The sequence below is a fragment of the Phalaenopsis equestris genome, unplaced genomic scaffold (genome assembly GCF_001263595.1).
Source record: "Phalaenopsis equestris unplaced genomic scaffold, ASM126359v1 Scaffold001297, whole genome shotgun sequence".
NCBI classification, from domain to species: Eukaryota; Viridiplantae; Streptophyta; class Magnoliopsida; order Asparagales; family Orchidaceae; genus Phalaenopsis; species Phalaenopsis equestris.
The window spans coordinates 122,915-147,427 of NW_018165736.1; the positions used below are offsets into that span (position 1 = coordinate 122,915).

Here is a 24,513-nt window from a genome sequence, read left to right on the forward strand (position 1 = left end):
GTTTGATCCAAGAATCATATCCCTTCATAAAAGAACTTTGCAAAGCATCTAGATGCATTGAATTACTCCAAGAGGTGTGTAGAACAATTGTCCATTTGAAATTTGTGCAAAAAATTCGTCTCAAACTATCTTAATTTGAGAAAGTCATCCTCGACGCATCATGCGCCTATCTAGTGCATCATGTGCTAGTTATCTGGATTTTCCCGCATCATGCGTCGATCTAACGAATGATGCGCCAGAATCCAAAATTGACTCTTTTTGCTCCAAATTTTGTCTTTTTTGTCAAGCTCCAAATGCCTAAAAATGATATACCTGTAATAAAAATACAAAAATACCCTTCTTTAAAGTGCAATATCACCAAAAATAAACATAAAATAGGCCTTTAAAACAATATATTATTTTGGTGTATCAGCAACCGGTCAAACTAGGCTAAAGAGAGCGATCAAGCCAACTGATATCTGTCAACTAAATGTGGCATCCAATGAGGGATAGCCAATTAGACCAAGAAATATCAGATGACTGACTAAACCAACCTAAAGCGGGTGGTTGATCAAACTGATATCAGTCGACCGATCAAGGCATCCATGAAGGACAATTGATTGGATCGAACAACACCAAATGGTCAGTAAAGCTAAAGTTACATAGGTGACTGAAAAGAAAAGCTTGCAAAATTAATCATTTTAAATTGCAAATTTTAAAGAAATGATTACACATAACATGCAAATACACCCATTCACATTTCAGTGGCTAGCCGAAATGTTCTTAATGATCTCACATGGGATCTAAGGTGGTGGTGAAGTTGTAGATACTATCAGTTACACAACATAATGGAGGGATACCTCTAATTATCTTGCAAATGTGAATGAACGATTTTTTAAAACAGAAATCTTCATGAGTAATGAAATTTTTCCTCACGGACATAGCATTTCTGATGTAGGGAACAAGGATCAAAAGAACAGGCTCATTCTCTTGATTGAGGTGACATCAACCCATTTAAAGTGGGGTGACGCCACCAAATAATCACCGGATGATGTAAGGTTTAAGGGTAAATCTCTCTAATCCATGGAGGAAAAATCAACAACAAGCTCCCTAACATAGTGGTTTTCTCTAATCATTAAGTCCTAGTTTGAATTCTCTATCAACCAGACCTAAAGATCTTGTTAGGAACAAAAATTGCAAGGGATTAAGGATGTTATATCTTCAGGACGGTTGGAGTGGCTTGCTCCAAGATCCTACTGCTTGAGGATGACAATGGCTCTTTTCCTTCCCTGACGATGAAAGAAGCTCTTCTTTTCAAAAAGATTAACCAAGGTCCAAGTACTTTCCTACCTCATTCAGTTTTCTATGGTAAAATGATGACTAGTGAAGGTAACTTTGAGGAAGAAGAAGAAAAACATGAAGAAAAAGAAGAAGATGAAGGAGAAGAAGAAAGAACTGGAAGGAATCCTTCCAAAGGCTCTTACAGCTCTCCGTTAGCTCTCTCCATAAGATTTCTCATGAGTGAATGTCAATCCCAGGATGATTAGAAGAAATAAAAATGAAGAATATCTAGAAGAAGATAACAGAATTGGGAGAAATCCCTCTAAAATCTCTCATAGGATCTCCCAAGCTCTCTACAGGCTCTCTTCAAGTTATCTACAGGCTTCCTTCAGACTGAATCACACTCCCTTTTCCTCCCACGATGCATTCTACTTAGCCATGCCTCTTCTGCATCAACTATTGGACTGAAGCTTCCTCATTGCTCCTCCAACAAACAAACATCCAAAAATGACATAAAACTTTCACTCTTTGGTTTTCTTCTAGGAAAATAAAAAAACACGGCTAAAACGAACATTTATCTGGCGGTTAATGACTGATTCCCTAGGACTAATAGTGTGAAACGTGCGAACAAGATGAACCCAAATGGTCACACTAGAGATTCGGCACGGCCACACTACTTCAAAAGTGTCGTAAGAGAGGTTTAAGAGTGGTCATGGCCGAGAGCCCTGTAATTACACCAAACTCTCTATTGAATTCAAAAGAGTTACTACACTTTTGAATAAAGCGCAAAAGGGTGGAAAAGAATAGAGTGAGCATGATAATGAACAGTAAAATTGTGTTACTTTTATTCATGAAACGAGCCCCATTTTTATTGGAATGACGATTGCATTATTACACTATATACCCCAAGTAAAATAGGTACAAAATGGGGTATTTTGGTCAATACATAATTATATGGACACGAGCCAGAGTAGCGACCGGCTAAATCTTAATCTCAGTAGTTATGCATCAGAAGTCTGAGAGAATTACCGGCCGCCGAAGGGCTGACCTGGAGGTACAGGCCGACTCTCTAAGAACCAAGCCTTTTAAATATCATTTTAAATATTATTTTAATTATCATTTGACAATCAATTTGAACACTGAAATCTAAAAAAGTTTAAAAATCGGAAAAAATGATTTTGAACTTGGCATACAAATTTAAAATATTAATGCGCAAAATTGGTATTTAAATACCAACTTTGTTGTTTTAAATTTTTTTTTTTTTTTTTTAAGTCCCGTTTCTTGTAAAAATTTTTTTAGAAACACGTTCTTAAGATATTCGTAGCTCACAATCTAAGTTTTTTTTATCATATTTTCATATGAAAAGTTTTAACAACTTCTTAAATCACCAACATGAATCACAAGTCATGATGAAAAAACGTTAAGAGGGTTTTATTAAATTGATCAATTTTGTGCCGCCAATATGAAATACCACCACTACGAGACATCATCAATAGAATGATTTTTTTTTTATTTATAATTTATGTCTATTATATTATATTAATAATTTCTTAACAACATGACTTATATTAATGAAAATAGAATAAAAAACTTATAATGTTAGGTTTAAATGGTCACTCTATCCCAAATAAATAAATAAATTATCATTAACTATATTTGTTAATAGTTGTTGGTTGATAGGAGCCTCCATGACTGCTTCCCAACATTTTAAAATGCTGTTAAAATCATTTCCTTCCAACTTTCGAAGAAATATGAGAAAAAATTGCGTACATAGGACGTATGCAGCGCTGCATACGTTAGGAGGTTATTCAGACTGTATTGGGGGGTTATATCCGTGTTATACCCCATTGTAGCTTACATGTAACCTACACGTAATCTACAAATAAGTTTTGTGCTTCTGTTTTCATATATTTGTAGATTGCAGGTAGGTTACAGATAGGTTACTGGGAGGTTACATGAGATATAATGCGGATATAACCCCTCAATACCGGAGATATAACGCGGATATAACCCCCTAATATCATCTGTATAATCTTCTGACGTATGCAACGTTGCTTACATCTTACGTACGCAAATTTTTCTCAACTAATAGATGAGACCGGAACACCCAGGCAATAATAAGTCCGAGTGCTAAAAACATTTGGAGATGAAAGGACTTCATCCAAATGAAAGTTTATTTTTTTATTTATTTGTTTTGGAAAATATACCCAAATGGAAATATTGAACATGCAAGGATCCACATCAACTAAAGCATATTTTCTTTTATTTTTTCTGAGAATCCACCAGATAAGTTATTGTTGTTAATTTAAAGATTAAAATTATGGCAGATTAGGCCAATTGGAAGCCGGGTTTTAGTAGATGTTGTTCCGGTCAAATTTAACACAAGATTCTTCTCTTTGCTTGCCATTTATTATAGGGCTGTCAGAACGGTTCGTTGTTCGTAAATAACTCGTGTTTGGCTCAAGGAGTTACACTGCGGGCGCGTCCGACATTGAAGTACCCCCGAACGCCTGAATCACATCTCTTCACGCACAAATACTACTAATTAATTAATTAATTATATATATATATATATATGATTAGTAGTATATTTAAAAAATTAAATTGACTACAAAGATTTATACTCATATAAAATATTAATGAAGAAATTAGAATAAAAATTATTAAATTAGATTCAAATAATGTTTTAAATCTTATCATGATCTTTAACATCATATGGCTAAGTAATTAGGATTGTCATTCTTGATTAGGGTTGTCAAACTGTCTCTTTGTTCGTGAACGGCTCGTGTTCGGCTCTCTTTACGCAAACGAGCCGAGCACGAACACAGTTTTTGAGCTCGAAATATAAACAAGCTAAACACGAGTTCGTTTACACCCATATATATATATATATATATGGATGTCAATAAAATATGGAGTTGGAAAGTGATTCTATAATTTTTAGTTTTTTTGAAGTCAAAAGTGTAATAAAAATTATATTGATATTTGAACTCCTTTATGGATATTCCAACTTCGGTCTTCGATGATTCTGTCTCGAAGGACGGCATTTTTTTTTTAAAGTCATGTAACGTTGAAGGCAAAAGATTGTTATCTTGCAAAATAGAAAATTGTTGTGTGATAAAAAATTAAGAGACTTGTAAAATTATATTTATTTACTTTTATTATTATTATTATTATTATTATTATTATTATTATTATTATTATTATTATTATTCATTCACTTTTTTTTTTTTTGTGCTTATTAGATTCAGTGGTTGAGTTGATAATTTTGTAATGTGAGCAATTTTTTATGGGCGAAATATGAGGGTATGTTTCTATAAAATTTGAACAACTAAATGGTACTTTCAAAAAGCAAAGAAAATTATTTTTTAAAATTTTAGAAGAGGGGCTTCAAAAAGTTTTAATCATATTTTTATCCAATACATAATTGTTTGATTCTTGTTGCATATGTTATAGCATACTTCGTTATGTTGCATAATATGATTATAATAACTCGTCCATTAATGTCCTCTATTACTCTTTTTATGGCTTCATCTTCGAATTTTATATGAACTCTTCTATTCTGATAAGAGCCTCCTCTATGAGGCATAGTTAATTAATTAAGAATGTCGAAATGGCAGAATATCTTTTTAACGAAGATAATCTTAATAGATGATCAGTTCCTAAAATATATAAATATCTTATCTACATAATAGGAATCTTTGATTTCAAAGGAAAAACCTCTATCAAAACTGTAGAAAAATTGACCACAATAGATCAGATTGATAAAACAATCTATTTATTAACAGAAGAAGGCGTGCAAAGATATATGAGAGAATCAATTCTATCCATATTGGTCTCACTCAAATTGCATTCAAGCCTCTCACGTTAAAAGGTTTAAATGCATCAATACTTGCTTGCTTGAGAGACGGTTGATGCCTCAACTAGGCTCAATCTCTCATGGGTGGAATAAAAACTAGTCTGTGCTAAGGGCCAGTCTATCTTAACACCATCTCTAATTTAAGTTTATCTCTGACGAATGTTAATTTATTTGAAGCCATTGGACTTTAGCTTCAAATACATGATTATGATTTTCTCCCAGGATCAGAAACATAGCCTTGGTGTTTAGAATTCACTTCTAAATTCTGAATACTTCAAACCCTAATGTTAAAAAAGGCGGTTTAACCCATTGAAAGAACTACATTGATTGAAACCAACCTTTTGGCCTCTCATATTGCCTCTAATAGAACTATTTGATTGAACAATATAACATTCCCTGAGTCATGGATTGTTCAATCAGCCTCGACTCTAAGACCAATTATAAATCAAAACATCAACCAAATAATTCAAACATCTGATGGAGATAATGAAGTAAGATTTAATCCTAAAAGATCAATGATTATCCCTAGAATATCAAACCCATCTGAATTCTCTGTTAGTTAATCTTCAACCCATGAGGAAACACTAGTAGAAGCTCTTTAATTGAATAGAAATTAAAATTTTCATACAGTGAGAGAAAATCGTTTTCCCACTCCTACCCCTTCCGAAATGAGTTTTAATTTTTAATGAATTAGTCTCCATGAAGTACTGCGAGAGTTATTCTTATTCAAGAATATCATCAATTTTGCTATGAAAACTTTAGGTTGTGGTATAGAAAAACACCACTGAAGATTTTCGTCTCAAGGTTGGTGAAATATATTTCGATGATATGCTTAGAAGAAATAACTATGAAAAAGGAGTAATTCCATTCATCCCTTCGTTTACTTAGTGCTCTACCAATCAAGCTCGACTTCTTATGATTAGTAAAAAGTGGCAAAATGATTAAGGAGAGATAATTGAATCACCTTATCCTCAATTGAAAGCTAGCATTAGCAAGGATAAATCTGAAAAATTTTAAGCTTACAGTTTTTACAAAAAGCAATACAAATGCACAAACAGCTAAAGAATTTATTGTTGTAGTATAACAATTAAATTTTACTGACAGTCCTCTACATACGATTAATGAATATACTTCAAATTAAAAATAAATTAGATCAGCTTTTGAAAAAAAACTCAGGAGCCTTAAAGACCTGTTCCTTACAAAGGAATAACCTTAGAAAGGGAAAATCTACTCTTCCCATAATTAGGCATCCTAACATTCAAACTCCACCTAAACTTCACCTATATATAAGACCAAGTAATAAGGACCTAGAGAATTATCTTTCTAAATAGAAAGAAAGATTTTTAACAACCATGGAAGAAAAATCAACAAATTCATCCATAGAAGATGAATTTTCGGTTGATCAGGCTGATGATATAGCTGAAGAGCACATCGGTGTCATGTACATTAGCTACCTTCCTAGGGTTTACACTTCATAGTGCCATTGAAAATTGTTAGTGGACATCTCTTCAATCATTGAATAAGCCTCATCAAATGGCTTGGACATGAGCAAACCACCAGTGGCTGCATCTATAATAGATCTTAGGGACCCTACTAAACCATTGCAAGAAGTCTGAATAATTAGTCAATCAGGCAGAGCATGATTTGGGCACTTCCGAAGAAATTCCTTGAATCGTTCCCAAGCCTCTTATATTAACTCATCTTCTAATTGACAAAACGAAGTAATATCATTCCTAAGTTTAGCAGTTTTTAAAGGCGAAAATTACTTAGCAAGGAATTTTAGGGCTAAGTCACCCCATGTCCTAATTGATCCAGAGCTAATGAGTTTAACCATATTTTGGCTTTATCACTTAAGGAAAAAGAAAAATCCTAAGCCTAAAAATGTCATTTGACACGTCATTATAGTAAAATATAGCGTAAAATTCAAAGAAACTTGTTAGACGTAAATTTGGATCCTCATACGAGTTTCTCCCAAAGTGGTTATTATGCATTATTTGGATAATAGCAGGATTAAGTTAAAATGTATTAGCTTCTATGGCAGGAGTTTGAATACTTAAATGAATTTCAATTGTCATAGCATTAGCATAATCCCTTAATGGTCTACGTGCATTATGATGATCATTAATCAATTCTTGTGTATTTTCATTAAATTGTTGATTGTTCACCATTTCTTTTACATGTTTGTGAAGTTTTATCTGTTTTTAAATTGTTCAAATAGTTCTCTAGTACTAAATCATAAGGTTCAAGTCCTATAGGTCTTGCACTACACATTCATCAACTAAAGGTTCAACTGATTAGTTTTCACATAATAACCAAACCAAAATATTTTTTTTTTGATAATTTTCTCTTTTTCAAAGAAACAAACAATTACACACAAAAAAATACAATACAAATTTCAAAGTAAAAGTTTAATTGCTCCCTGACAACAACACCAAAAACTTGATCACGACCTAACTGCGGTGATGCCTAACTCTTTAGTACTTCCTAATTCTAAGTGCAGGGGTCCTTATACAAGTATACTTATTGTTCAAGTAATATCTGATTTTTTTTAGTTTGGAATATCGATCCCACTGGGAGTGACTTAATTAACTTAAGAGAAGTTCTAGCCTACTATAATTGATCTTAGCTTGGAAGTAATGTTTGGTTTAGGTTATTCTAACTAGTCTTACTAAATTCTAGCAACCTACTATTGAACGTTTACTCCTATAGAAATCATACTAAATATATTAGAATTTGGGAAATATCAAGATATGAAAGCGACCCTCCCTTGCAATGATATATGTGTTGTGTAGGAAAATGAATATATTAAATTGTAACTATGACTAGTGACAGATAGGAGCAATTTTCTTATTTACCCTCTTCAGAGTGCATAAAGAAGTTTGGTTAAACTAGTTGTAAGTTCTTAAACCTCAATTTGAACCTATCAGAGAGTATTTCCATATCTATTTGCATCTCCCTACAGTTTACTTTTACTTCATAACTTATTGTTTAATGTGATCTTCCTAATTGTTCATGTCATAGTTCTCCCAAGTCATTATGTGTTCACAACAGATTTTAACAAATCAATTGACCAACATGATAACTAAAGAAAATGCAGAAGAAAAATCATCACACTAAAGATTGAGACCCAATTTTAAAAGTGTTCTAATATCCCTGCACAACTCACATATTCATCACAAGGGAAAAGGTGAAAAAAAAAACTATTCACAAAGCATGGAAAAACTACCACAAAACATCTTTGAAATAAACCAAATCCACTAGAATTGTGCTTACAGAAAATTACAATACAAAAGTGTATACAATACTTAGCTTTTCCCCTTTATAGAGTGTTGGAAAATCATCCCTAAAGGATCTCCCAATCCTTGCTGCTTTGTTGAATATCCTTCTTTACAAATATCCCTCAATTTCATCACTAAACTCTCAATAAAATGCAAACAATCTTCTCCTACTACAAGACTCTGACTTAAGACTCTTCTAAGACTTCTCAAATGTTCGATGTACTCAGCTGCAGAAAGCTACCCAGCAGTTGCTGGTGTCTAGGCGGTAGCCTCTCTATCTGGTCGGGTAAACATTGGAGCTTAGGCTCTCAGGTAAATGGCATTAAGGCAATTTGTAGGAGCACCTTGGTGCCCAATGGTTGGTTCCTAGGCGCCAGTTCCTTGAGTTCCAAATGCTCCATTTCAGCTCTTCTTCACTCCATTTCTTCTCCACTTCATTCCACTTCCACTACCTGTTGTATTTGTAAGAAAAAATATAAAAAATACTTTTCTTTAAAACGTAATTTCATCTGTAAACATATGTAAAATATAGATAAAATTAAGCATGATTTTGTACACATCACGACCTCAATTTAATATGCAACTAATTGTTTCACTAAGCATGGGTTCGATTATAAAATGAATGAGTTAAGCTATATCTTCCCTAAAATGTATGCAAATTTACACGGTTTAATTAAAAAGTAAGCTAGAAGTGATTTCTCAACTGAGATTAAAAATCATCATAATACAAATAATTTGGCTTAGTCATTTTATTCTTGGGTGGGTGGAGCTAGGAGCTAATCAGTGGTTGATTTAATTAACTTGATTCGTGCAAAGCTTATGGGAGTAATGGTGGAGACAAAGGTAAAGGCATGCACATGGAAGGGTGAGTTTGTTCCATATCATGAGGACGCTTTAAGAAAAATATCTACCAGAAAAGAATAATTTATTGTTAGGCCATCCAAATTTTACAAGGCTAAGATTGAATGGCATCATAAAAGACATGAAGTGAATATAAATACAAGAGAATGTACTTATAGAGTGTAGTAACTTAGAGGGTTACCATGCATTCATGTAACAACATTCATTGGTTCCAAAGAACACCCTCTATGACACACTTATGTTTATGATTAATATTAATTTCTTTGCTTCATTTTTAGGTATAAAATGCCTTATAAAGGTTCTGTACTTGGTAATTCATTTCACATCTATAGGAAAGTGCAAAAGCTGAAGCTTTTAAATCAAGTTTTCACTACTGCACAACAACTGCAACCCCCTTTTATTGAATATTATCAAATTTATGTCCGTTAGATTTGTTAAACATAATGATTTCAAGAATTCTTTTTTTACTTTTTAGCTTTAAGGTGACAAACCAGCTCAACCATCTCTCGATAATCCTCAAAAGGACACACAACATGCTGCATATCTAGTTGGTTAGACACCTCACAATTGGTCATATATGCCAGTAAAAACACATGTTTAACATCAGATGACAAGAATTGAAAACAAGAAGATGAAAAACATTAAGATGAAGTGAGAGAAAAGAAGTCAACACAAAATCTTGCAAGGCTAAAGAAAACATCATTCCGAAGATCAGAGCAGCTTCTGAGTCTGAATGGACTGGAGCTGGTTTTGATATGTCTGAAAGGACCCCACCTCCCTTGCCTCCACCATATATGGTTTTACCTTAGTTTATTTAAGCTATAGTTTACATTGTGTGAAATACTCTGTATGTGTGTGTGTGTATATGCGCGCACGCGCGTGCAATTGAAAACTTCTTCTAGCTTCTATAATCATTTTATCATGTTTGACATATGCTAGGGATTTTTGTAAAGAAATGGGTTCACTGTATATTTCACTTATGTATGTATGTGAATATTCAGTTAATAAAATTATTTGGGATAATTACTCCTGTTCCTTTGAAAAAAACAAGTCATTTCAAGGATTTTGGACATAACTTGACATTAATATATCACTTAAAGTACTCGAGGAATTATTGATAATGAAAATGAAATCCAACAAAGAAAAAAAATAATAAATGAAAGAATAAGATTCTACAAAAACTGCATCTGTAACTTTTGAAATTAAAGTTTTTCAAGTTAATCAATTTGAAAAATAAATGAAAATTGATATACACAATAAATGAATTTTGAGTTTTCATTTGTAATATATTATCATAACCTTTCAGCATGGCAAAGCACAAAACTTTTGAAGCAACAAAATCACCTCACATGCTCTAGATTCAAGTGAGTACCAACCCATAGTTGTTTATGAATAAAAGATATACCACATTAAAAGAGTAAAATTTTGAATTACATTTTACAAATACCACAACTATACCCATAAGTATATTAACAAACTAAAAAGAATGTCATACATTACTGATAAACTTTGAATTACATCGTTCATATTTCATAATACATTACAATCATCAAAACAAAGTTACACAAATACTAAGAACAACATGACAATGGTAATAAAATGTAACACAATTGATATTTTAAATAGGAACTTCAAACCATCAAAATTTCTCTTGTCCATCTACGCTCTTCAACATACTTTTGATTATCTAATCCATCATCTATTTCATATATCCTTCTAAACTAGTTACAATTATGTTATGTTGGATTTCTTGGACATGAGTAAAAACATCTCATGTGATTATCACATTTATAAAAGGTAAACACCACAGAAAATAAGTTGCTTTCACAATAAATGTCAGATATTTGGAGTTCTGCATGTAACAAAAAAGATGAAAAGAAAACGCTATTTATTTCTACCTGGCGGGAAAAACGGGAGGAAAACTAGGCTTCTTCCTCCATCGCACAAACACTGTATCTCTAAATAACTATCAAATGAGATGAAGTTCAAAGCTTTCCTCACTCAAGACGGCGTCAATTTACTGGACAAGCGTAACCTCCTAACAACCTTGCTATCTCTTTTCCGCTTGCGCACTTATACAAACACCTAACCTGCACTGCTTTCACAGGTTTCCTGCCTTCCCTCGATAAAATCGGGCGTGTATGCCACCTCTACCTAACCCGCGACCACGCCATCTTTCTCCACAATCTCCTTGGCGGCGATGGCGTCCAGTCTGTAGCTCAATTCAAAAAAGAGGTACTTTTCCACGACTACCGTATCTCCAGCCAGAACGATGACCGCATCGCTTTCGCCATTGACGTCGCCCTTCTCCATCGAGCGCTTCGCAGTGCGCAGACCATCCAACTCCAGTCCCAAGATGATACTGTTGCTATTCAGATCAAGCTTGTCAAGAAGCTCCCTGTTGGATCCCTTAACCCGGCGCCATTCTTGACGTTTGAGACCAAAGGAGTGAAGTCTGCCGTTGTTCAGGATGTCCCTATCTCAAAATCCCTTTCCAGGGCTGATGTTATGCAGCTTCAGACTGCTCTTGATTCTGCTCAGGATCTCCCTCAGGTCCTGCTTTTATAATTTTCACATAATGTTGGTTTGTGAAAACAATTAAATTGAAAATTTATTCTTCTTCCTCAGTAGTTATATTATTTTTTCCCCAATCTGAATATCTTCCTAAGGAAATTGAAGCCAAGGATTTGCTTTGCTCTTTGGTTACTGAAATGCTTCTGTTGAATCTGAATCTATCCGGGAGTCACACCCAAGTAATATAGCGTAAAATATGAGAGAGAGAGAGAGGAGAGTGCAAAAGAAATGAAAAGTATAATGAATTTTCGATTAGCCCTTATTGAAGAAATGATCCCCTATTTATAAAGGAGGGTGGGCAAAGTGTATAATTACATGTTTGCCCCTAATTTAATGGGGGCGTTACATATTATTTCAAATATTTGCATAAATGAGCCTATGACTAGATTACCCTATTGCTTGCTCAACTGAGATTAGTGGGCCTTGGTTCGAGAATGCTCGTTCGCCTGACTATGCTAAGTGGGGTTGTAAGGGCTCTTATTGACCTTTGGTCATCCGGACGTGGCTTAGTCAGCTTAAGTCTATTAGTCGGGTTGCCTTGGTTTGATTGTCGACTATCGGCCTCTAGATGAGGAGCTTCTGTCACCAGGATGAAACTAGATTGTCGAGTAAATGGTGAATCACCGTTATTCGATAGGTAGCTCACCCCTTGATAAAAGGTTCTTTGGGGTGTTTGTGGAGCATATCTTGATAAAGCTATTGGCCTCCTGATGAAGAGTCTATGGGACTCTTATGAGGAGGTTGGCGATGCTTGGGCGAGAGTTGGGATGCTGCCTTCTGTCGGCTTGATAGATCTTGGTCTTTAGCTTGAATAGCTTACGTCCGATAAGCTTTTGATCTCAATCTAAGGGATTTGCACTTGGTCAGTTAAGTCCTTTGATCTTTTGGTGATAAGACTCTTTGTCTTCCGTATGTGGGCCCTCCTAGTTGTACTTTTTTGTCTCTCAATCCGTTAGATTTTCAGAAGGTTTGTGCTTACACATTTTTGATGTAATGAGCATGAATTTAGGGTCTGTTTGGGGCAGCTGCAACTTATTGAATAATCTGTTGATAAATTAATTAAAAATAATCTGCTAATAAGCTAGGTGCAGTGACTATTAGAAATTTTTATTTTTTTGAAAAAACCAGACCGCTACCGCTGTCCGAAAGTTGTCACCACATTTAGGCGCGGTGTGAAAACGCTGCTTTCAGCATTTTCAAAACGCATAAGCTTCCAAAACGTAGTTTACCCAAACAATCCAGGTTTAACTTTGCTACTTTGACTTAGAACTAAATCACACTTCCCTTGGTTTGATATTTTTTTTGTTATATGAATTCACTGGATAATTAGTGCTTTTTGGCAGAGGCAGAATTAGCTTGACTACTGTCCATATCAAACATGTTATTTTCTTGAAAAATCAACAATATCCCAAAATTTATTTTGATTAAAAATAGTTATATGTTCTATTAAAGAGGTTTCAGGGCATCATAAATTTTCATGTCTGTCATGCAATATCCCTTTTTGTGGAAATGTTTAGGAATTGCTCAAAATTTTATTCGATAAAGAGTTTGCAAAAACGATAGCTCGGTTATTGTCAAGGAGCATGCTTGCTTATGTGATGGGGAGCCACAAGGTGTTCTACTTTAATATATACTTTTGTTTTATCCAAAAATCTTCAAAATGAGGGGAGTACCTTTCAGTATCCTTTAGCTTTTCTATGATAAAGCTAGAGAGATTTCTAACACTTCTTTTGGATTATTTCATCGAGCCTTGAACATTATCTTCATTTGTTTTAATATTGTTAGTGAGGAATTCCAAGACTTATAGTTGCAAATTGAACTTAGGCTTAAGTTCAGAAATTCTATTTAGTGATTTTGGGTTCATAAGAGAATGAGTGAGCTTTAATCAAGGTGGGAGACAACTAAAAGAGATAATCATATGGATAGGTAGAAAGATAGAGTGAGAGAACCTCATTTTAGCAGGAGTGCATTTTGGCTAATGTGTATAGGATTATATTATGTTCATACCATGAACTTTTTTTACTTATTTATAGGCAGGGGAAAAGATGTGCAGTAAAAAAAGAGCACTATGAGAAGCTATGAATAATATATCATTGGATTCAATGTAGCTAACTATGTAGCAGGTTATTGATTATAAAATAGGTGATAATTCTTGGCTTAGCTTCTAGCTGAGTTGAATACCCTTGATGAGCTCTTCTAGCCATAACCCCTTAGTCAACGTTGCAATCAGGTTGTCTCTTGGGTGAATGATGAGAAATGATTTTAGGCTACTAAATGCTTGGTGAGTTTTGAGTCATTGGTGACTTGGACGGGTTGAAGATCAATGACTTTTTGAATTGGGTTTAGGTTTTCATAATGATTTTGTCAACCTACTCATTTATATGAAGTTGGGGTTCGTTAGTTCCTAAATATTTGTGTCTTTTATAAATCAGAGCAGAACTAGATATTGATATCTCAGTTTGACCTATGTGATTTGGTTGGTTGGATATGCAAAGTGCTCAAATTTTTGACAAGTGGAAGACACACTACCATCGAATGCTATAAATATGAGGCTTGAATTTCATGTCGAAAGATTTAATCATTTTTTTTTTAAAATTGGTCTTTGATGTTGACCCCACTTAGCGGGATAAAGGCTTGTTGTTGTTGTTATTTTTTTCTTTGGTGTTGATTTATTTGCTTACGATTTGCTTTCTCTAATTATCGAAAATTTGATAGCTTAAAAGGTTTAGATGTTTAATGGCACACAATATGGTGATGTCTGTATGGATTTCTGCATCTTCTGAAGATTCTTCATTGCAAAAGCTTAATTTTGAATTGATGGATGAAGCAAAAGGAGGAATCCAAGTTTTCTTCATTCAGGTGGAAGTGATTGGAGAAGTAATGATGGTGGGATGCTTTTTGTTGGAATTAGGGATGGAAATGATCATGCATTTTTTAGTTTAATATCTTAAGATATGATCTAGAGCTTTGTGGTAAAAGTTGAGGGTTTTAGAAGGTTTAATGGGAGGAATAAAAGACTAGACTTGCTTAAGCTAATTTGGGTTATTTTAAAAGATCATTTTAGAAAATAGATTTTCTATGTTTTAAATATATCAAAATTTATGGAGATAGAAAGCTCATGATTGTAACTTGTGATTTAGAGTAGATGTTAGGAAGGTGAGGCCTTAGGAGTGGTATGGTGGAAAGAAGACTGAACTAATTCAGGTTAGGCTAATTTGGGTTGATTTGAAAGATTTTTTATAATGAGTATTAAGTAGTCTAAATAAGTGAAAATGATAGGGGAATATTTTATGATGTGGATTTAAGATTTGAAATAGTTGGTTGAGTTAGGTGAAGTTTAAGGCATTGCAGTAGTGAGGTCTAGGCTTGACTAGGAGCTATATGGAAGGGTTTGGAGTTTGTTTGAAGGTTTAAGATGTGGATATCTAGGCTTATATGTTGATTGGAGTTTAAGGGGAAGCATGAGGAAGATTGAGAAAAGCTTTTGAGAAGGTTGGCAAGTATTTAGAAAATAAACAATCATTCCAACATATTAAAATGTTCAAGTAAGACAACAATTGTTAACGCAAAAAAAAAATCTTAAATATTTTTATTCTCAAGTTAAAGAATTTTATTACATATCATTTTTTTGTAGGAGTTACATCAACTCTCAAGCTGCTGTCATTCAAATAAAGGGGAAATTTTAAATGAAAAAGGTGGGTGGCCACTAATGAAGGAATGTGCCAACTATCGTCATTAGTTCATTTTATTTTATTTTTAATATATATTAAGTGGTTAGCCCATACACGTTTCTTAAATTGAAAAGTGAAAATTTTAGTTTAAAATTTAAAATTTAAATATTGAAAATTCAAATTTTAATTATATCTTCTTAAGTAGGCTCTTGATTGGTATCTTGTAATTAGACCTTTAGCTTCATTGTTTGATTCAAATAATGTGTTATATCAAGAATTTGTCTTGGAAATAATTTTTTCTACTATGGGATTAAATACTTTAATGATGATTAAGGAAGCTCTCTTAGGTGTTGCTTCAGTGCTAGAAGAGAGCGTTAATATACTTTCATTGAAAATGACAACTAGTGAGTTCAAATCTCTTCGGTCATCCTTGGTTGCAAGGTTGAATAGGTTTTTTGATGATATTATGATTGATACTCCTCAGAGTAGGTTGCTGGTCTCCAAATAAATTATAGTCCTTTATCAAATGATACAAAGAAATAACTGTTTTGATGATGTCAAGAAGTCAATGGACAAAACTATTATTATAGATCATTAAGAGAATGGTTATTATTAAGTCGGCCATGGCTATGTGTTGTTGGTTGCTTTCTCGTTGGTGATTGGTAGCATGATCATTCTAGTTTTCTGACCTGATTAGCAAAATCATAAAGGGGCCCAACTGTAGTGTCAATTGAGAATAACCAAGATTCATTTATTCAAATACACATTTGATACTAACATTTTCAATAATACATTTGTTACTTACAACTCCACCAATATAGCAATTGACAATTAGCACTGTAATAAAAATCATGTCATTTTAGATGTTCTTAATTGTTAATCTGTTGGTTTATTTGAGGGTTAGCAAAACCTTCAAAGAAGATGAGTTAAATGTTTAGGCGACATGCATTTTTTTTGGTCATGTTCATTTAAGGCTTGCTTGCTTCAATGCTTTTGCTTCAGCTTCTTTGAGAATGCCTGGGATAATCCTTCTAATGTGATTGGGATGTTTTCCTAGGTTAACATTGATAAAAATTTCTATGTATAGTAATTAATTAGCCAAATTTTGAAGGTGCTCATAATATCATGACATGTTCATGGTCTCTGAGAAAGTCTCAATATTTTGATGGATCTCCTTCATGGGGTGCCATGGGCATCAATGATAGCCAACACCAGTAATTGTTGAGGATTGCATCGAAGTACTTGTAAGAAACACATGAAGAAGTGTAAGCATGTTGCTTTGAGTGACCTCTGTCATTTTATGTGGTATTAGTCAATTGGCTCCTTCTTCAAGTATAAAAATCATGGTGATGCTATTGTTGTTTGCGAAAATAACAGTTTGCCTTCTCGATCGATTGTTCATGATGGCTGTTGTAAGACTTGCCATGATGATCTCAAATTTTTTAAGTATTCCTAATAGGAGCACAATTATGCAATTTCAAGGAGGAAGTTGAGATTACACAATTGTATTTTTTAGCATTAATATGGCTAGTTGCGACTCAAATTAGCAAAAGTTTTATGCTATCCTAGTTTGAGGGCTTACTTAAAGAACCTCTTCAAAGGCCTTGGTTTAGAGTTTAATGAGAGGCAATAAACTCCAATATCTTGTAAATTAAACATCATATACTAGAAATAGGTAAAAAAATTAATGAGATAATTCACTATGCTATTGTCACATGTGTAAAAGATCTTGGAAATTCTGTAATGATTGATGTGCATTGGAGAACTAAATTATAAGTTATTCTTTGGAAATCTGAAAAGCTAGTAATTTTCTATAGGAATTTGTGAAAAGTTTCTTAATGGTGTGTCTTCGATGAAACTAAGAGGCATTAGTTCAAGTCATAGAGGTGTCTTCCACATTGGCAGGCTTTGATCATTATTGGAGAGGCATCTCTATGTTGTTCTCCTTAGGAAGATGGAACTCCTTGTTAGAATAAGCTGAAGCGACAGGTTTAGGGATAGGTTATTTGGTGCAGTGGTATTTTGAAAACGCACCAGGTCTGTTTGGGTAAACTGCATTTTGACAGCTTATACATTTTCAAAACACTAAAAATAATGTTTTTTCACCGCACATATTTAGGTGCGGTGGCAGCTTTCTAGCTGCAGTCTGACTTTTCCAAAAAAATAAAAATTTGTAATAGCCACCGCGTCTGACTTATCAGCAAATTATTTTTAATCAGCTTATCAGCAGATTATTCAATAACCTGCAGCTGCCCCAAACAGGCCCTGAGTCATGCTTTTTGGGAGACAACATAAAAAGAGCATATCACAAGAATCGAAAGATTCTGACTCCTAATGAGTAAATCATTTATGTGGAATAACTCTTTAGTCGTAATATAATCAATCAACCAATCACTTTGTAATGACCTTGTCATAGGAGGCTGCCCAACTTTTTTCTTCCCTTAGCTATCTCCATGCTCAACACACCGTAGAGGATGTGAATTCAACGTGTTTCCTTGAAGAGTACCATAGCTGTTGATTTAGTCTATGTGCTTTATTTAGAGTTCTATTTAGTGATTTTGGCTTGCAAGTGGCTTGATTGTCATCGTAGACAAAGAAAGGGGTTAGTATGATTGCTCGACTCAAGTTGTGAGATAGTGTAGAGAGATTTTATCATGATATTTTGGTAAGAAAATATAGGATTGTATTATGTCTACACTCGCACTTCGACTTTCTGTATATATGTAAGAGAGAAGGCTGGTGGTATAAAAACGTTATATGAAATAACAAGAAAAAATATAATTGGTCTTAGTGTAGGTAGCTATTGAATTGGTGAGTCTTGTTGATTATTGTCCAAGAGGCAGAAAATTTTGGTAAATTTTTAGTTTCGGGTAAAATGCTTGAAGAGCACTTCTATGAGAACTCTTTGTAGGCTAATGGTAGGGCATGTCTCTTAGGAGACTTGATTAGATATGATTCTAGAAGCTTGTTGCTTTGGGTTACTTGCTTGGTGAGTTTCAAGCCATTGATAACTTGGCCAGTTGAAGCTCAGTGATTGTTAACTTGGGTTTAGGTTTCCATAATGAACTGATTAATCTGACCCTAATGATTATGCTGCTCATTCTCCACACGATTGCATTCTATAGCACCCTAGTATGTGGAACTACATGTTCTTATGAAGAGATGTTGAGCATAAGTGTTCTTTAACAAAAAGGAAGCTTTTGGGTTCTTAGTGATAACCGTTGGTTCAAACTACATACGAGATTAGAATGATTTGCCCACTCAAAGGCCCAACCGATATTGCTAGAAGAGAATATCACCATTATTACTCGCATTTGAATGAATCCTGGTTTTATTCTCTTGGTATTCACTATGAAGATTTTGCTATGTGGTTGCAATAATGGACAAACTCCAACAGAGGCATAAAATTCAATCAAAATATTGACACTTCTAAGAATAATATAACCACATAATATAAGATTATTTTCACCTCAATGAAATTGAGTGCTGTGTCAACCAAAAGTATATCGAGTAATTTCTACATCAGTAATGATGCACAAATCGTACCCACAACATTACAAAACTAGTTATTTTTACCAATTGCTTTTCCTATGTTTTCAGGGTAGGTGGGCAAATAGGCGATCATGCATCATATTTTTGGGGCCTTCACAAAGTTAAATATTCTACTTGAGAGAGAAAAAAAAAACGATTGTAAGGTGGTGGCATGGATTCTTGCCAACACTAGCTTTTTTGCTGATGTTAAAAATTAGAGTAGCTCTATCCTTGCCTCCATTTAACTTATGAAACGAATGAAATGAGTGAATTTTGTCTTTAACCTCCATTAAATTGAAGAAGTATATAGAACATGAAGTGGTTGCAGCTTTTGCTAGCCTTTATTCAAGTGTTGAAGGTAAGGGAAGGGTATTTCAATTTTAGCTTACTCTAGTATTCACTTTTTGTAAAGTCAATTGTGACTTTGGCATACGCCAGCCTCCCTTTTAGGAAGCCAATGTGGTGGTGTGACTACAAATTATATCATTCATATTTTTTTTCAGTGATGAGGAATTTGCATCAACTTTTCTTAACCTTTTCTTAGAAGAAAACAATGGAGTTGGTATGATATACATTTGGCTTCATCTTAAATTGAAGGCAGTGAGTTGCTTTGACCCACACTAGCCTTTTCTTAGATGCAACTGATCTATTAGCAACTTAGTCTTCTTTTGCATAAATGGATGCAATCTCCAATTTAGAAGTTCTAAAACGTGCGAGGTGCCATGACTGCCCGAGGTGGGTGCTAGGTGTCGGTCTAGGCACTCACTTGAGTGATTTGAGATATTAAAATTGATATTCTATCTGACTTACTATATGTCTTTTAATGAGTATTTTTTTTGATACTATAAAATGATAATCATGATAAAAAAATATATTATGTAAAATAATAGTTTTCCGAAGGTTATTGCAATCCATGTTAAGAAAAATTTTAATAGGTTGTCTTAAACATATACAATTAAAATAATTTAGGTGATAATATGTATATTCTAAGTACATTATATTTTTCATCAGTATCTATTCCATCATCATCATCTGTATTACCACACTCTTCTTCTTAATTGGATATGTATTCTTATTCGAAGTTGTTGCACCTATAATTGTTTGAACAATTTTCTTACATTATATTATTTATTCTTGGACTTTTGATATCCTTTTCATATAATGCTATTTCAAACTCTTGTCATCAAATACTAAATTGTCTTCAATATTTGACGTAGTAACACCAATTTGTCCAATTAACTTAAGACAACCACCTCATGACCTAGCATCTTAAGATAGTGCTTTACTTTCATTATGATTAATGCACATATATTTTAAATATTAATTATATTAAAAAAATTATGAGTAAAATATTATGACTTGTGTAAAGCATTCTAAATTAAATTTAACTCATCTAAAGCATTAAATGCAAAATAAAAATTATTTTTCTTAATTTTTTATGTTATTGAAGCATTCTGATCAAGAATTAAACATAGTGATTTGCAAAAAACTTATAAGGCATTAAGTTAGCTTTTTGAAACATCCAAAAATCTATAATTTCAATAAAAAATGAGAAATTTATGCTTAACTTATCGTAGTATTATATGTAAATCAGAATTTAGAAAATATGATTTTTAGCACAATTATACAAGTTTCAATTAAATTATGTTGATTACTATTAATTATGATAATTTGTAATATTATTATAAATTATTATTAAGGCGTGTCTAGTTAGCCTAAAAGTGACTTGAGAAGTTTGGATATCATAGGTGATCTCTTTGAGGATTACACGCGGATTATTTCGATTTGATAGTTGAAAAATGAAGATTTCTACTATGGTGTGTCTTATATTTCCTAATATCTAAAATAATGATTTGTGCAATCATCATTTTCAATTTTAGTATGCGCTTTTGTATCAAAAGACTTTTTATAATAGGTAAGATTATGGACGGGGTTGAGAATCACCTCCTTGACATTTAGGACATTTTAGCCATTGGAAATTCTAACATGGATTCACGGTATTTCTGGCTTTCCTGTCCCTTTCACAATATGTTAGGATATTTATGTCTCAGGCAGTTTTAGTAGCGACTTATGTTAGAGATGTAATCAAGTTTTTTTTTTGAAAATATTGTATTGAAAAACAAACATCACAAAATATGTACAAGTATTCAACTCTTTGTGTACAAAATGTGACATATCATCTATAAGAATAGAAGAAAGTGCCCTATGATCATTTACATACTTCCAAATAAAACTATCTTGTAAGACAAGCATAACAAAAAATGGGTTGCACGGTTGCAATCTACGGAGGTATAAAAAAATCACTTGTCTGACATTATTGAGAATAACTATGTTTGGGGCCATTTGAGGCCGGTCTTGCCATGTCTTCTTTGTAAAATTAGATCTTAGGAGATCTATAATATTACTGTTGTCTCCCTCAATGATAACTTTTTTGCCTTCGACCATCCATTGCTTGATAATATCTTGAATGGAGAGAACTGTGGTGAGCTCCACATGTGTGGGATCACAGTGTTCAAATTTTTGCCCCATGTCAACTAAACCAACCCCTTGCTCATTGCGAATGATAGCACCAGTAACTGCCACCTCGAATGGTAAGTGAGCCCCATCAATATTGATTTTAATCATTCAGGATGAGGGGGATGCCGGAAAAATGTGGAAGACAACCCGATCAGTTGGCTAGCATTCCATTGCTCTTGGATGGATAAAGATCAGTAAATGTGAGGGATTCTAGGACCGTCGTAGCAATGATGGTAAGAATTATGTGGGATTTAGCTGCACTTTTGCATCCCTAGCCCACCAGCAATGATGCTCAATATAGCAGAACAACAAGCTTGTGGTAGGTTACCTCTGTTGGTCGTGCTAAGTTGGATAAGCACATCTTTAAAGTTAGAAAAATTCAGATATTTGAAACCCCAATTAGACAGAGCTTGTGTAACCCTATGCAAGAGTATACATTCGGACATAACGTGGGATCTATCTTCAAATCCTGGGCATCCCAGGGATAGCCACTCGAGTCAGTAAGCCCTCTTCTTAAAAGCAACACATTAGTAGGAATCGCATCGAGCATGCACCTCCACCAAAACATTCTCTCTCAAGGGGCTAATAGAACTTCTTTAGCCACTCAAAGTTGTTATTTCGAGGTGGGAAGATAGTTTCGTAAGCCAACACAAAAACGGTTTTACTTGTATAGGTCCGATTGAGTTTGGGTTCATCCTCCTGAAGCTCACGGTGAATGGGGATTTGCATAATTCTGGTAGCCATTTCATGACTGAATCACTCCTGGACCAAGTGCTGGTCCAAGTTCCCTCATAAATGAGGTACGAAACTTTCAGGTTTTCAAGCAGGTCTATGTTAGCAAAGCAGGGCCACCTGGATGGGGGTCTATCCTGTGTCCAGCTATGTTCCAAGACTTTAATATTCAGCGCGTTTGCAATTTTCTATTTTGTAATAACCTGTAAAGCTGCAAACCCATCTCATAAAACCTTCAGGTGATGGAAGTATTGCACTTTTAGTTGTGGCTCCATAAGCATGTTATATTTTGCTTTCGAGCCACTTGCGAAGAAGAGAGTCTTGATCCTGTATGATTTTTCATGCAAGCCTTGGCCGCAGGGAGCCCTGCCAGGCCTCGGTAGCGTGAAAACCCAAACTCTCCTGAGTGAGTAGGCTGGCACAGCTTTCCCCAATCTATATAGCGCGACAACGGTTTGGCTGGGTTATTCCACCAGAAGAATTTTCTACATAACATCTGCATTGCTTGGAGCACACTGTTAGGGTCTTTGGTGTGGGTAACGAGATGCATTTGTGTTGAAGGAATCTAACACTTAATGAACGAGGCCCGGCCCGCAATCAGTAGATGTCTGATTCCCCAAGCATTAATTGTGGTGGCAGCTTTAAATTTCAGTTTGACAGTCATTTTTATTCAGCTTCCTCAAAGCGAAGCGGAATCCGAGATAATCAAGCTTCTTAACGCATTGAAATTCTAAGAACCTGCTTATTCTTCTCTTTATCCAGCTCAAAGTGGCCTTGCTGAATAAAATAACGGACTTGCTGTGCTAATACGCTGATCGGTCCGCTTACAATAGTCTCCCAAGATATTAGAGAGCAGCCTAGCTGCCTACATCGAAGCTTAAAACAAAAAGGATTATATCATCTGTGTATAAAAGATGAGAAATTCGAGTAGAGTTGTTGGAAAGGCGTATCCCAATATGGTTTGCCCTTTGTGGGAGTGCCATCTAGAGAAGTTAAAAGAAAATGATGAAAAGATATGGTGAAAGCGGGTAAACCTGCTGAAATCCACAATCCGCTCTGATTATTTCCTGTTGATCATAATTGTGTACTTTGGATGCTCGACACAACTAATGACTCAATTGTAAAACTCTGATGGGCAGCACCTCATTTCAAGTATTTTCTTGAGGGTCTTCCAACTCATTTTGCTTGCTCCTTATTGATCTTTATAGCCATGAGCCCAGATTTAGCAGTGAAAATTCTGAGTTTGTTAGTCATCTCTTGAGCCAATAAACAATGATTAGAGATGGATCTATAAGGTACAAAGGCTCCTTGATCTTTAGAAATGATAGAAGGGAGGGCACCCCTGAGACTATTCATTGACACTTTGGCCACAACTTTATAAATAGTTTGGCAGAGACTAACCGGCCGAAACATTTGAATTTCTGCACCATTTGATATGGGGAGTAACACAACCAATGTTTGCTTCCAGCTACTCTGCGTCGACCCGGCTGAGAAGACGTCGATGATACCCCAAAAATGTTTGTGAAAAGTTGTTATGCCATCAATACCTGGAGCTCCATGAGATCCCATTTACATAATAGTGTGCAGGATTTCCTCATTAGGGATTTCAGAAAGTACGTCGTATAAGGTAATCTTTATTGGCATAAATTGTGCCAAGATTCGAAACCTTGTTATTAGGAAGGGAAACCTTGCCGTGAATTATTTGATCATGCTTAGGCACCATGGTGAAAGAGATAATCTCCCCGCCACCTTACAACAATACCACCTGACTTTTAATTGGAATGTTGAAATTCAAATTCCCATATATTGCCAACTAGCTTGTTAATCTCTATACGATCAAGGTGTTCAATCCTAGTCTCCACAAGACCGATAAATAAGCGTTAATTTCACCAATGAGTTATTTTAAATAGTTGCCCGTTGTCGGCCGTTTTATTGTTCAACTTCACTTTCGTAGTTTGAAAAGGTGATGATTTTGGGATTTTGAAAATAATTTAAATATAAATATAACTTTTTTTTAAAGTAGTAATGTTTTTTAATTTTTAAAATAAGTGAGACCAAACGAGTCTCACATTTTTAAATAGTTTAGATGATTTAATACAATACTACAAGCAATACACTTATCCCGAAGAATAAATATATTACTTGTAATAGGGATTTAATTATCTAGACTAAACAATTTGTGACATCCGTTTTGATCTGCGAAATATTTTTATAAAAAGGCCAACAAGTT

The 24,513-nt window shown here is 34.3% G+C and overlaps 1 protein-coding gene across 1 annotated transcript in view; it reads left to right on the forward strand.

Annotated features, from left to right (window-relative positions):
* Window positions 1-11,106: 11,106 nt before the first annotated feature.
* The window catches only part of LOC110033799, a 58,220-nt gene continuing 44,813 nt past the window's right edge, over window positions 11,107-24,513 (forward strand). The window contains exons 1-2 of the mRNA XM_020737903.1: window positions 11,107-11,288; window positions 11,366-11,811. Coding sequence (XP_020593562.1) covers window positions 11,237-11,288; window positions 11,366-11,811 — 498 coding nt within the window. The 5' untranslated portion in view covers window positions 11,107-11,236. The remainder of the gene's footprint in view (window positions 11,289-11,365; window positions 11,812-24,513) is intronic.